The 14372-nt window shown below is 38.9% G+C and overlaps 2 protein-coding genes across 3 annotated transcripts; one reads left to right on the forward strand and one right to left on the reverse strand.

Moving 5' to 3' along the window:
- Positions 1-105: 105 nt before the first annotated feature.
- Positions 106-10512, forward strand: LOC112562911 (succinate dehydrogenase [ubiquinone] flavoprotein subunit, mitochondrial-like). Of its 2 annotated transcripts, none has more exons than XM_025236515.1 (15): positions 106-260; positions 959-1054; positions 3213-3374; positions 3648-3791; positions 4300-4464; positions 4971-5119; positions 5425-5549; positions 5749-5917; positions 6429-6624; positions 6825-7025; positions 7119-7211; positions 7507-7605; positions 8665-8808; positions 9048-9161; positions 9440-10512. In XM_025236515.1, the coding sequence occupies exons 1-15, from the start codon at positions 201-203 to the stop codon at positions 9524-9526; spliced, it is 2004 nt and encodes a 667-aa protein (XP_025092300.1). In that variant the 5' UTR covers positions 106-200; the 3' UTR covers positions 9527-10512. The 2 variants fall into 2 exon arrangements, with proteins under 2 accessions (XP_025092300.1, XP_025092301.1); XM_025236516.1 differs by lacking the exon at positions 106-260 and adding an exon at positions 612-668.
- Positions 10513-11219: 707 nt separating this feature from the next.
- Positions 11220-14333, reverse strand: LOC112562912 (BAG domain-containing protein Samui-like). The gene is made up of 2 exons (XM_025236517.1): positions 14123-14333; positions 11220-13442 (listed from the first exon to the last, which is right to left on the reverse strand). Exons 1-2 carry the CDS (start codon positions 14276-14278, stop codon positions 12111-12113), a joined length of 1488 nt encoding a protein of 495 aa, XP_025092302.1. The 5' UTR covers positions 14279-14333; the 3' UTR covers positions 11220-12110.
- Between the last annotated feature and the right edge of the window lie 39 nt (positions 14334-14372).

Raw genomic sequence — 14372 nt, forward strand, 5'->3', positions numbered from 1 at the left:
ACCACTTTAATGATAAGTCTCGGATCAATAACAAATGTTGCAGTTTCAAATTGCCACCTTATATAACAGCTCTCCTAAATCACTCCATAGACGCTCGCTCGTAAGTGAAGTTAAATAAGCGCATTAGCACATGCGCAGATGTGAGTTTCCGGTGCAGGCACAGCAAGATTAGTAGCAGACAGCTAAGGAATATACGCGAAATGGCTGCACTTGCTTCCTTGTCATCTAAAGTGGCGCAGAAGTACGCCTTACAAAGTTTGGTAGGTGTCTTAAGTTAGGTTTTCACCTCTTGCTTGTTCTTTTAGAGTATAACTTATGCAAGCACTTTCTTCTTGAAAGTTTGACCTAGCAGCTTAGCTGACTACGAATTTCCTTTGAGTAAGAACTGTTTGTGTTTCAAAATTCAGATGGGATGATCAAAATTATCATGCATACTTCCCAAAACTTATTGATGTCACAGATAAAGGGTGACATTATTTGAGTTACGCGCCTGAAATATATTAATTTCCAGTTTCATGTTACATAAAGGAGTTATTGTAATCACAGTTGTCTTTCTTTAGCTTCGTGACCTTACCGGTGCCAATAACAAATAATGTGAAGGTCGTGGTCCTCCCTGTTATGTTTGTATGCGTGTGTGTTTGACACAGAAAAGGGACAAGAGGAATAGGGTACAATTATGAGCTCTATCAATTTTCTCTTACGCTGCTACAAAAGATTTTTTGCTTCCACGATTTTATTATTCATTTATGCAACACCAAGGCTAAGCAGTCATATTGCCGGTTTGCATGTTTTGTTCCTGGGCTGTCATCAAGAATAACGTTTTTTCTTTTGCATACAGGTTTTTAGACACATGTAGATCATACTTTAGGAAATATGCATGAATATTCATTGTGCTTTTTTTCCCAGTGTAGTGTGATCACTGTGGTGCCATATTTCATGTCATTTTCTTTCCTTGCAGTTGGGCACCACACCCAAATGTCTTTCTGCAAAACGAGATTTCCATTTTCGTATTCAGGGAAGAAATACTAACGCAAAAGTTTCATCTTCATCCTCAGTGAGTATATTTATCACAAACTAAAGGGAAACTTTCTTTTCCTGAAGGAATAATTAGGGGTTGTTGAAAAGTAAATTTCAAGTTGGTTTGATTGTTCAAACTTTAGATGGCCAGTCATGTTGCATGTGCAGTAGTGTGTATAGTAAAAAAAACAAAAAACAACCTGTGATGCTCTCACTTAAGACCTTAATAACATTACCATTAAGGTTATAGCTAAATGACATCACCTTGGCATAAATAATCTTAAATACCAACCTTAGTGGTTTGCAGTTTTTTGCAGATATCAGTAGATATAGGTGATATAGACCTAACCTGTAAATTTCAGCCTCCAAAACTCATCTGTTAATTATTTGCTAGCATAGTATGCGATTTGCACCTGCTATCAACTAGCACTGCTAACGGTGTACTTCATCATGTTGGTACACCATTCACAACTTTTGCCAGCCGTCAACACCAATCAGAGCGACATTTTGGGTTATTCGGATGCTTAAAGTCTCCATTTCTCATGCCAAAGCAGCAGTTTTTCAGAAACACGATAAATGCAAACTGCCAATGTCCGAATAATCCCAACTGTCGTTCATTCTCTCTCTCTGATTGATGTTAACTGCTGGCAATGTTGTGAATGGTGCACTAGCATGACATAGTACACTGTTACACACTCATTGATTGCAGTTGCCAATAGTAGCAGATAATTAACAGATGGGTTTTAGAAGTTGAAATTTATAGGCCAGTTGTATATCTCCTGTATCTACTGATATCTGAAAAAAACGCAAACTGTTCAGGTTGGTCTTTAAGCTCAAGTCAAAGCCAGAAAAGGAGGGTGTAAAACAGACTAACTCCCTACTGATGTTGAAAAAGCAGGCAAAAGATAAAGAAAAACTACATTGCTTGTATTACCTGACAGTGTAGAAAAAAGTGAGAAATAATCAAGGTGATGATTTTAGAATCAAATTGTGTTTGGAAAGAACACATCAAGGGTGCTGCATTCACATGAAGGACTAAAAAATGACGGAGCATCTTTAGCCGAACTATCGTTTCTCCACCACTGAAATCTACTATATCTCTCTCTCTTTTTTTTTTTTTTTCTATAATCGGCTGGCAGCAACTTGTCATATTCATCCAAGAAGAAGTAAGACATGGTAGTGAGGAAAAGGTGGGGTAAAGAACATTCATGAACAAACGACCTTTGACTTACAAAATCAGAGCACGCAGAAGGACTTCTGAAATCATTACTGGAGCTTCTGTGTCTACCAGCAGTAAATGTTCAGTGATACTAATGACAAAAAAAGCTAGTCACATTCTCTAGGAGTTTTTATAATCTCTAGCTGGATGCAATATTGATAAATATTAGTTTATTAGTTTAGTGTTCTACCACAGCATGATTATCATGCTCTGAGCATGAACAATATGAACAGTAAAAATTGTACAATAAACAAAAATTGTAAAAGCTGAGATGGTCTGGAGCAATGGCCATACTGAAACTTGAGGCTTGAAGCACCAGATGTTTATTTTAAACACATGTGTTTTAACGGTACATTTAAAAGACTCTGTTGTCTGCTGATGACATATCACATAAGGAAGGGAGCTCCAACAAGCTGATGCTTAATGAGCAAAGATGCCTTCGCTAGTTGTTCATCCTCAGTGGCATAGGAAGATAAGATCTTGTGTGTGTGTGGCCTCCATGCTGACTGCTTCCTGAGTATCTTTTCAGAGGGGGCTGCCCTGTCCACTGGTCCTGATTTTAGGAATGGAAATAAGTAAAATATCTGCAGAAATATACACTTGGAGTATAGTAAATCAGGAGGTCATAAAAATATGAAAGAGCAGAGCTTGCAATGAACTGGAAGTAAAGTTAAGGAAGTGTTTATTCTACAAGAGCTTGGACAGGAAGCCAGTGGAGAATATGGAGAAGTGGTTTTGCATTATCTTGTTTGCATGCTTGGACAATGAGTTGTGCTGCAGAGTTTTGGTACTTCTGGAGTCGGTTGAGCCGGTCAGCCTATTTGAAGGTTGTATGACAAAACCAGTGAAGAAGAATGACAAGCCTGGTACAGTAACCAATCTTCAAGTAAGAATGTAGCATTCAGAGCATTATATTAAGGACAATTTTACTGATGTTTCCTTCCACATGTGCATCATAAGTGCATTATGTATGCAGGTGTCCCGTGACTATCCTGTGGTTGATCACACCTATGATGCAGTGGTGGTCGGAGCCGGTGGAGCAGGCCTTCGAGCTGCATTTGGTCTGGCTCAGGAAGGGTTCAAAACTGCCTGCATTACTAAATTATTTCCCACAAGATCACACACTGTGGCAGCACAGGTATGTGTCATTGATTGAAAATTGAGGCATTTGTCAACATTTCTTGTCTGACTATTCTTCTGTGTTCTTTTTTTTCACTTCCTTTCTTGATGAATTTTTCTTTTCATCTTCTTTGTCCATTTACTGATATTTTCATTTGTTATTTGTTATTTTCATTTGTTATTTTTCCCTGTGTTTTATGAAAAAAATTTTTTGTTGTGTATAGCCAGTTCTTGATTTGTTTCATCTTTCTCCCTTTCTCGATAACTTGCATTTTCCTTTTTTTGGACACAGGGAGGGATCAATGCAGCCCTAGGCAATATGGAAGAAGATGACTGGCGCTACCATTTCTATGACACTGTAAAAGGTTCAGATTGGCTGGGTGACCAAGATGCCATCCATTACATGTGTGAGGAAGCACCCAAGTCAGTCATTGAGGTAAAAGACATTCTAATAATTTCATTAAGATAAACAGTAATTAATAAGAATCAGTCATTGCTTATGCTTTTCCAGCCATTCACCTGGGCTTTCCCAATGAAAGAGATTTTAGTAATCTTTTTGAAAATCACTTATTGCCAGATGCACAAAAAAGTAGGTTATAATTTTTTTAATGATATCAGCACAATATTGTAATAAATTTATGCACTCCTTGCACTCATAAAACACATTTGTGCATTACGACTTTCATTGCTAGCTTCTACTTATTTCCTAAAACACATCAACCCAGCATCATTGTACACTAGCTGCAGCTGTTACTGGTAGTTTTTAGATTTTATGAATTGATAACTAGTTTTAACAAAAATAGAATGGAGAGAAGAACTGGTGTCCTGGTTTTAATTTACTGACAATTTAATTTGGAAAATGAAGCATGTTTTTGTTGCTTTTTGTGTTGAGCTTTTGTGTATTGTGGATATATAGATCTGTAGACTTTTCTCTGTTGCAACAGCTTGAGAACTATGGCATGCCATTTAGTCGCCTGGAAAATGGCAATATCTACCAACGAGCCTTTGGTGGACAGAGCACCAAGTATGGTAAAGGAGGCCAAGCCCATCGCTGCTGCTGTGTTGCTGACCGCACTGGTCACTCCCTTCTTCATACTTTATATGGTCGTGTAAGTGTAGGCCTTTTCTTTTGGAGACCTTTTGTTCTTTTACTTTTCAAAAGTCATTGGTTACAGCTGCTTTTTCTTGCCAGCCTTTTGAAAATAGGGTGCCTGCTCACTTATCAGAGCTTCCAAAGAATATGAGAATTAAATGAAAACAGTGATACTTATTAATAGACATATTGTGGTTTGCTGCATGAACTAGGACAAGGCTAGTGATGTGGCAGAGCATAAAATGAAACTGTGCTATATAAACATTATTCACCTAGCCTTCAGTCATGGTGGACATGCAACTTTCGGTTGCTTATTGTTGAAAAAAATAATAGTAAAATTACACAGTACAATTCCTGATTCAAATTGTTTAAATGTTTAATTTGCAGAAGTGGTGCTAGTCTAATACCATATATTTCATCCATTTATATCTTATTTAAAGAAAATAATTGGTTGTAACCCATGTGCAAAAACTTTTATTTTAAATAGTGTCCTATTTGTGTTTTGTAAAATCTGCCCACCAGTCGCTGAAGTTTGACACAGACTACTTTATTGAATACTTTGCACTGGATCTTATCATGGAAGATGGAGAGTGTTGTGGAGTGATTGCTCTTTGCTTAGAAGATGGTTCAATTCACCGTTTCCGTGCCAAGAACACCATCGTTGCCACTGGGTATGTCCATCTGTTACCTGCCATCACTGAGTACACTGTCCGTTCACTATGGTTATGCCAGCAAAGCATCATGCAATATTGTGGCATTTTTGATGATCAATAGCATGCTTAAAGTAATGATAATATTAGTGCAGTAGTAAACAACTTGCAAGATGCTGGCTGACAGAATAAAATGGTTTAAAAGAAAGACAAATTCTAGGAATAATCAGATGCAGACCTCTGCTTATTTTGTTATCGTGGATCTAAAGAAAACAAATTGATGTTCATTTGGATAGTTTAAAAAAAATATTTTATTTGTTTACCAGTGGTTATGGCCGTACCTTCTTCTCCTGCACTTCAGCCCACACCTGTACCGGGGATGGGACAGCCATGTTGAACCGTGCTGGACTGGCAAATGAAGACATGGAGTTTATCCAGTTCCACCCTACGGGTAAGTTACTGTTGCTTACCAACTCCTTCCTTCATATACTTTTTAACTGTGGAGGCAGTTTGTCATGCCTGAGATAAACATGTTTCTTCTGCAGATTTTGCAGATTTAGAAATTAAAAAGTTGTTTGTTTTTGTTTGCATGTTTCTTGCAATTTGATTTTCATTTAGCATTCACAGTGGACAAATTTGTCTTTGCGCAGGCATTTATGGAGCAGGCTGCCTTATCACAGAAGGCTCTCGTGGAGAAGGTGGTTTCCTCATTAACTCAGAGGGAGAGCGTTTCATGGAGCGGTATGCACCTAATGCAAAGGACTTGGCTTCTCGTGATGTTGTTTCTCGCTCAATGACCATTGAGATTCGTGAAGGGAGGCAAGTTCTATGTTCTATCATTGTAAATTTGACATAAATGTGAAGTTGAAGTATACTTAAGATTTTTTTTCTTCCAATTCTGAAATGATTCATAGAGTGGTAGTTACCTAATGCAAAGGACTGGGTTTCTCATAACATTGTTTTATGCTCTGTAACCACCAAGATCCATGAGGGGAAGGAAGTTCTGTCACTGTTGTAAATAATTCTGAAGTATTTTGATGTTGAAAGAGGGATCAAGACTACATGTGTGTTGGTTTTTATTTTTTGTTTTGGTACTTATTTTTTTGGTCAGGGATTGGAATCATTATTTGCAACTGTAAACTAATTGCACAAGTTATGGAGAGTTTCATGAAGAAAATGTCCATTAGTTAGCAGCACTTTCTCATGTTTTTTGTTTTCTTTCCCTATTTGAACATTCTTATTTGTGATGAAATTTATTTTGTGATGCAAGTGGATGAACTGTGACATACTTTTTACACATAGACATTGCCATCACATGTGCCTTGTACAGAGGTGTAGGCCCAGAGAAGGACCATGTATATCTACAGCTCCATCATCTGCCCCCTGAAATATTAAAGACTCGTCTGCCAGGAATCTCAGAGACAGCAATGATCTTTTCCGGTGTGGATGTGACACGCGAACCAATTCCAGTGCTGCCCACAGTCCACTACAACATGGGAGGTATCCCCACCAATTATAAGGGTCAGGTGAGAAAACTGGTGGACTAGACAAAGTGACATGTAAACTTCATTGATGAGGCAGTTGGTGAAGTTTGTTCCAATACAGTACAGAAGTAGACAAGAGTTTTTAGTCTGTATTCTTTAAAATGGCTTAAATCTTTTGGAGTTATTTTTATGTTTTGGAAATATAAGGAGTGTCATTCTGCTTCCTTATTTCTGTCCAAAAGGTCTTGCAGTACACAAAAGAAAAAGGAGATAGAATTGTACCAGGGCTTTATGCAGCAGGGGAGGCAGCCTGTGCTTCAGTTCATGGAGCTAATCGTCTGGGTGCCAACTCTTTGCTTGACTTGGTTGTCTTTGGTCGTGCCTGTGCTAACACAATTATGGCGGAGAATAAGCCAGGTGACACTGCTAGACCAATTAAGCAGGTGAGTATTGACTAGGCTAATCAGTTTTCATATAAATGTTGTACTCTTTTACTCAAGATGCACTCTATTGAATACTTTTGCTGAAATGTGCAGAACGCTGGTGAAGCATCAGTGGCTAATCTAGATCGTCTTCGCCATGCAAACGGCAGCATAACCACTGCTGATCTAAGACTGTTAATGCAGAAGGTAAGTCAATAATATGTCAGCTGGATCAACTGCTTTGTTATTCTGCTAGTTTGTGTGTGCTTTTATATATTTTTAAAATATTCATGCATAGTTTCTGATCATCATTTGGTGTACACATATTTGAACATCACATACTTCTGTAATTCATAGCTCACCTCATTGTGGCACTGAAGTTTTGATTTTTTAGTTCAGGCTGATGTGGAAAATATATTTTAAAGTACACTTTACCAATAATGATCATGCTAGCATTTGAAATTGCCACATCAAGACAACACAAGAAAAATTTATATCGCAGACAATGCAAGCCCATGCTGCAGTGTTCCGTGATGGACCAACCCTGCAGGCAGGATGCAAAAAGATGTCTGAGGTCTACAAGGGCTTGGATAATCTCAAGGTAAGGGCACAAGTTTGGATATATTCTGGATTATGCGCAAGACAACCCAAGACAAAAGCACTGGTATCCAGTGGACCTTTGCCAAACAGCTAGAGGATCTGGACTTTGCAGATGACATTAGTCTCCTATCTCATCGGCAGCAACATGCACCAACCAAACTGAGTAAGCTTGCAGAGGAAGCAGAGAAGACTGGCTTAAAGGTCAACAGAAAGATGACCGAAGTGTTCAACAACAAGCCTGAACTTCCAATCCAACTTCAAGGAGAGAACATACATGAAATAGACCCCTTCACGTATCTGGGGAGCGTTGTCAACAAGGACAGTGGAGCGGACGATGATATCAAAAGCCACATCAACAAGGACAGGCATGCTTTCAACAGCTTACGCCCCATCTGGAACTCCAGAGCATTATCCTCATCTTCAACACCAATGTAAAAGCTGTCCTACTATACAGTTCTGAAACCTGGAAAGTGACAAACACCATTAACAACAAGCTCCAGATTTTTACCAAACGATGCTTACGCCATATTCTGGGAATAAGATGGTTTGAAAAGATCTCCAACAGCAGCCTGTGTAAAAGAACCAAGCAGAATGCTAACGTCCAAGACATCGAAAAGTTCAAATGGGGCTGGATAGGACACCCCCTACGCAAACCAGCTGACATCATTGCCAGGCAGGCACTTGACTGGAACCCTCAGGGAAAAAGGAGAGTTGGGAGACCAAAGCAGACTTGGAAAAGAACATTAGAGAGCAAGGCAAAGGAAGTGGGAACTACGGCCCAACTGAGGGGTGCTGCCCAAAACCAGGTCCGCTGGCGAGGTGTTGTTGCTGCCCTATTCTCCTTGAGGAGTAACAAGGAATAAACTAAAACTAAACTGTGTACACAAGTTGCCAAGTTCAAACAAAAATATGCTATTTATTTGACCTTAATCAAAATATTATGGAGCCTTTTGAACTATTATAAAAGCACTTCAATCATCTTTTTAAAATATTTTACTATCATTCATAACTCATTTGTTATTGATTGCTTATTATTGTCTCCCTTTTTCGGGTTTGAAAGCTTTCAGATCGTGGCCTTATCTGGAATTCTGACCTAGTGGAAAGCCTTGAGCTGCAGAACTTGATGATTAATGCGATACAAGCTATCTATGCAGCAGAGGCAAGGAAAGAGAGTCGTGGTGCACATGCCAGAGAAGATTTCCCTGTAAGTAAATTATACCTGTCTGAAGTCTATAGAGCATAATGTAATGTGACAAATTATGTACAGAGGAGGAGTTAGAAGTAGCTATTTTTAACTTTTTCATGTCTTTTCTGGTCTTTTACTTAGTTTCTAGTGTCTTGTTAATGGATAGCTGTATCTGAAAACAACAATTATGGTTTGTAATTTTATTAGATGCCTTATTGCTGTAGCCAAATTGTCAAATGTGCTTGTGTGTTGTGCAGAAACGTATTGATGAGTATGACTACAGCAAACCCCTTGAGGGTCAAAAGAAGCTGCCAATGGAACAGCACTGGCGCAAGCACACTTTGTCTTACGTGGACCCAGCCACCGGGAATGTGAGTTGTTACATGTTTATCCACCCATTTTTGTATCTCAACTATCTTGTCCTACAATTTCCCTATTAACCCCAGTATATTTTATCTTTATAAGATTAAAGAAAATTATGTAAGGCCACATTTTTTTGCTCAGCAAGAACACTGAGATTGCGCTGTTGTGATTATCAAATTCATCTACTATTATAGAAATGTTTTATGTGTGTATTTTTGTTTTTCCTGGTTAGCATCCTTGGTATGCATAAAGGTTTATATCAGATCTCATTGTCTCATTTACATAGGTAACCCTGAACTACAGACCTGTTATTGATGGCACTCTGAATGAAAAGGATTGCCCCCAGGTCAAGCCAGCCATTCGTGCATACTAGATTGAAGTGCACATAGGTTGAATGTGGTACCAGAGATTTGAACAAGTGCGCTATACCTCAACAAGATTTTCTCACAAACCATCATAGATGTGAACAAAGAGCACTTCCATCACTGCTCGTAAACAAAGGAGCTGTGTTTCCTTGGCAGTCTGCATCATAGTTTTAAGATCGCATAAATACTCAGCAATGTTGCTTGTGTATAATATTGTTCTCTGGCCAGAATATAGGGCTGAAATGCTATTCACACAGGAAGGAAAAGTTTTTACATTGAAATGTTTTCCTTTGACTAAGTTGGGCTCCAGTGATAGAGCAGCAACTTCCATGCATAAGTATGTTAATGACATTAACATCTTTGCTTTTCATACACATGTTGACATTTTGTCAATAGCTGGACAGTTTAAGATCTTATTTTTTTTGTTTGTTTGTTAATGTTTCATGCTCAAGTATCTAGTAGTTTACATATGACGTACATAGAAAGGTGTAGAGAGTGTGTGTCTTGCTTGAAAGTGGACATAAATGTTGCTAACGTTGGGACTTGAACATGAGTGTTACTTAATATATAAAATAGCAGATATATGTAGTGTACTTAGCTGAAAGGAGTTTTCTAAATTCATGGACAAGTGTTATTCTATCTGTAGAGAAATTTTCTATGTTGACTGGGTATCTTCTTTCTCTACACTGTTATTTACAATCTGATTTGTTCTTTCAAGTTTTTCTGCTGAGAAACATTTTGTATGAGTATTTTCTTAAAAATTTTAAATGAAGGTGAAAAAATGTATTAGAAATATTAGAAGTATGCTGCTGGGTTTACCTGGCGGACTGCCTGGGTAATCATCATGTTAATGAATTGAGGTAATCAGAAATGTCCAAAAGAGAAATGTTTTTTTTTTTTTTTCCATCCTGGTGGCTTGGGAACATGGACACTTCGCAGAACCATAACATTCTTAGGTTGTTTTTTTTTCTCAATAAATGTTTTCAAATTGTAATGGTGTCATCTAGTTTTGCCCAAATATTGTTTGGTGGGATGGAAAATCAGTTTTATTCAAGGTGTGTTGTGTCCACTTATTAACTACTGTCTGTGACAGGTGTAATCAGAGGAGACATAGATATCAAATTAAAATCTGAAATGTCAGGTAGCAGTTCACACATTTATCCCACACAGCCACAATGTTTATTTAAACAAATTTTTTTCACTTAGTGAACCCCCATCTTGCACAACACAAGTCTGCTCTTCCAAGTTCATATAAGTCTATTCAACATCTTTACAATGGGCATCGTGGTCTAAGTACCTTTACACTTGGACAGGCATTGCAGGCACAAACCCAGGCATACAAGAGACTTGCAATTGGAATGAATGGAGCTATGTAGCAAAGAGGTACCTACTCATCTGGAGAGGGAAGACTTGTTTGCTGCCAGTTCCCTCTTCTCTTGGGCAGTTATCGTTGGCCATCAGTTGAACAAAAAAATGATGGTATTCTATCTCATTAGGGAAGACTGTTTGCATGAAGTGTACATCAGATGGCTGCAGGTGCTGTTACTATTTGTTGTGAAACTGGTTTTTGATATGATATGCATGCAAGCCAACAGGCCATACTTGTAAGCAATCACACAATGTGACATTTTCCTGTAAAATATGAATTTTCACTCCCAATAAATCAAAGTTGGAAGATAGTAAAAACACTTGACAAATGCATTATTTCCTAAATCAATTCTTTATTGGAATCCATCAAACATTTTTTAAAAAGTGACATTAATTATTTAAATATGGCATGGAAACAGTCAAAAGCTGCATCAACTAGATATACACTTGTAGGAAAATAAGCACACTTCAGTTCCGGATGCATTTAGAATGCAACTCTTACCTATGCGAATGAACGCCCCATTCAGCACTCTCTCGCTTATGTACCACATAACAGCATTATGTGCTTGACACAGATTTAATGTCCAGTATCACAGACCAACTTGTGGAGAAAAAAATCCAGTATCCTCTGTGTGGCATTGCATTTCTTGGCATTCACAACAATGGAGTTTAATGTTCTTTCACAGTGCAGTGCACACCTGTACAAATTTGATCGAGTGCTTTTCAATCTTCGATGTCTGCTCCAAAAATTCAAAGCAGTCACCCCTAGCTAAGGTTATCAGCAGCATAGCATCCAATGGATAACCCACTTGTACAAGTAATGAAATGTGCTGTGCCTAAACAAAGGGGGATTACGAGTTGTCCACACATACAACAGCAAGACTACACACTAACAGCTGACTAGTGCATCAACTCCCAAGCATTTTTACTACCACCAAGGTTAAGAGAATCACAATAAGAAAACAACTGAATACATGACAATGTCTTATCACTGAAAACTTCCAAAACAAATTATAACTGAGGAAAGGTTCACTGACAATAGTATCTAATCTACACTTAAGTACATTGTGACAAAAATTTATGTTATTCAACCCTACTCAAAAACAACTTTTGGCAATTTACTTAGTGGTAGAAGTTGCATACCAAAAACTTACTTTCAGTTTATTATCTCCCCCCTTCCAACCATAAACCCTTCTTTAGTGGAGTTGAGGATTAAAAAGTCAGTTAACATGCCACTTCACTATCCAAAATCATCTCTTTTACATGACTTGGGTCACCCTTTTTACGTCCAACTTTCTCTGTTCCACTTTCTTCGGTAGCTGCTGCCTTGTCTGATAACTGCTCCATTTCAACTTCAGCAGTGCAAGCTCCCTTTTCTGCACTGCTGGCTACCAGTTGTTCTATAGCCTCAGTTTCCATGGCATTTGTAGCAGGAACTTGAGAAGTAGGATCAAGAGAACTGGAAGCCTCAGCAGTGCTACCCGTTTCCATGGTAGCCCGAGTGGCTTCCACAGTACTAGTAGTTTCCATGGGAACCCAAGAAGAATTATCTGCAACCTGAGCTCCAGTTGCATATGTAGGGATGTGTTGTGCATTGGCATGTGCCTTAAGTTCCAGCAAATCCAGAGCAGCTTCTATCATGCGAACAGCATTTTTTCGGGCCTGACGAATATTCTCATGGCCATTAGCCTCCACAGAATCTAATTTTAAAAGATTACGGGTCAACATTTCTTCCAAGTATTTGCATTCACGGTCTTTCTTCAGACCTTTGAAACTGTTGACATTCTCTTCCAATGACTTTACCTCTTTCATAACACTGTCAATTATTTCAAATGCCCGTTCTTCAACAGTTTGCTGCTTTGGCACTTCCTTCGCTGTTGGAGGCTGCTGCTGGGGTGGCTGTTCAGGTTGTGCTTGATGTTCTTTGGGAGCTGGCTGAGGTGGTGCACTGTACTCCTTCTTTGGGGTTGGAGATGAACGGACATGTTCATGCTTCACAGGAATGGTGTACACAACCTGTGAAGGTGGTGGTGCAGTCTGTCTCTCTGGGGTACCCTGATGGGGTCGAGGTGAACGAGATGAAGTCGGCCTTGGCTGAGCACCTTGAACACCTGATGATGGCTCAGGCTGACTTGCAGGAAATGCACGTGTGGATGTATGATGTATAGGGATTGTGCGAGATCCATCAGATATCTGCTGACCATGTGTTTGAGGCCAAGAAGCTTGCTGTACATCTGGCTGGGGCGGATGGTTGTGGTGCATGGCCCAAGGGTGTCCCTGGGATCCAGCCTGCTGAGGCAGAAACGCCTCTTTCTGCGTATGGAGATGAAAAGGTGGTGCTGCATGCTGAGCCACTGGCACCATGGGTTCTACAACTGGCTGTGGCTGTTTGTCAGATCCATTTTGACCAGGTAAATGTCCAGCAAACTGCTGTCTACTTTCGAAAGAGGGCATTTTGTCATGCTGTACAGGGATTTCAACAACTCTTTTTGCATCAAAAGAAGGGTATCCCATTCTTACACCCGAGAATGGTTGATAGGGCACACTGAAGTAATCCTGTAAAGTGATAAAAACAAAATTTTTAATCGCTTTTCAAGGATGAAACATTTTAGATTGCAAAACATACTTTTATGAGATGAAATATAATATAAACACAATACAAACCTATTTTTATCTTGGGTTTAACCCTCCTTCTCTGTGAAGTTGTTATTAATTTAGTTATGATTAAAGAAAAGTATTCTTAACCCAAGATGACTTTTTGAAATTTTGCTGGGGTTTATGCGCACCGAAGATCTTGAAACAGTTAAAAAACCAGCAACCAGCGACCATCGCATTGGAAAAAAAATCCTTTATAGTATGTAGCATTGTATGTAACTTTATGAAGCATCTGGAATGAGGCAATATTTTCGACCTGAATGTTGGGAAACGCCGAGTCATAGTCGATATGCTAAACTAGCTTTAAGTCGATGAAACGTGATTTTTCTCAAGTTTTTGACAACTCTTTTCCCCATTAGTTGTTATAAGTAGCTGGTGAATAATTTACTCGTCAACACACTCCGCCCCCCTCCTCCCAAAAAAACCCCTAAAAATTGGAAAAGCATCGAGCTAAATAACTATGCAATATTATGTTAAAAGCATGCCGAAAGGGCACCCCAAAGATAATATAACACTTATTTAGACACTAATAATAAATAAAGACTTGTGCCAAACACTATTTGAAAATTTCAATGACATACCATTCTCGGGTCTTGCCAAGTTGTACTTTTAGTATTGTGGTCGACAAAATATGGCCAACCTGAAGACCTATCATACAGCATTTCCCAGCCTGGAGGTAACTGATCGTTTCGCATAAACATTCCGGGTTGTCCGCTTGGATGAAAACTCCCAGCCATTCTCTCCCTATTTATTATGAGCTAACGTTTCTGGAATGATCGACTGAGCTCATCCGAGATTCTCGGGGCTTCGCGAGCTAGTTGCGTGAATTTG

The sequence above is a fragment of the Pomacea canaliculata genome, linkage group LG4 (genome assembly GCF_003073045.1).
Source record: "Pomacea canaliculata isolate SZHN2017 linkage group LG4, ASM307304v1, whole genome shotgun sequence".
Lineage (NCBI taxonomy): Eukaryota > Metazoa > Mollusca > Gastropoda > Architaenioglossa > Ampullariidae > Pomacea > Pomacea canaliculata.

Excerpts from the sequence above, each read along its gene's own strand:
- LOC112562911 (XM_025236515.1), top strand. The coding sequence starts at position 201 with ATGGCTGCACTTGCTTCCTTGTCATCTAAAGTGGCGCAGAAGTACGCC. Across the intron at positions 3,792-4,299 it reads CACCCAAGTCAGTCATTGAG|CTTGAGAACTATGGCATGCC; the intron begins GTAAAAGACATT and ends CTGTTGCAACAG. Across the intron at positions 4,465-4,970 it reads TTCATACTTTATATGGTCGT|TCGCTGAAGTTTGACACAGA; the intron begins GTAAGTGTAGGC and ends TCTGCCCACCAG.
- LOC112562912 (XM_025236517.1), bottom strand. The coding sequence starts at position 14,278 with ATGGCTGGGAGTTTTCATCCAAGCGGACAACCCGGAATGTTTATGCGA. Across the intron at positions 13,443-14,122 it reads CTTGGCAAGACCCGAGAATG|GATTACTTCAGTGTGCCCTA; the intron begins GTATGTCATTGA and ends ATCACTTTACAG.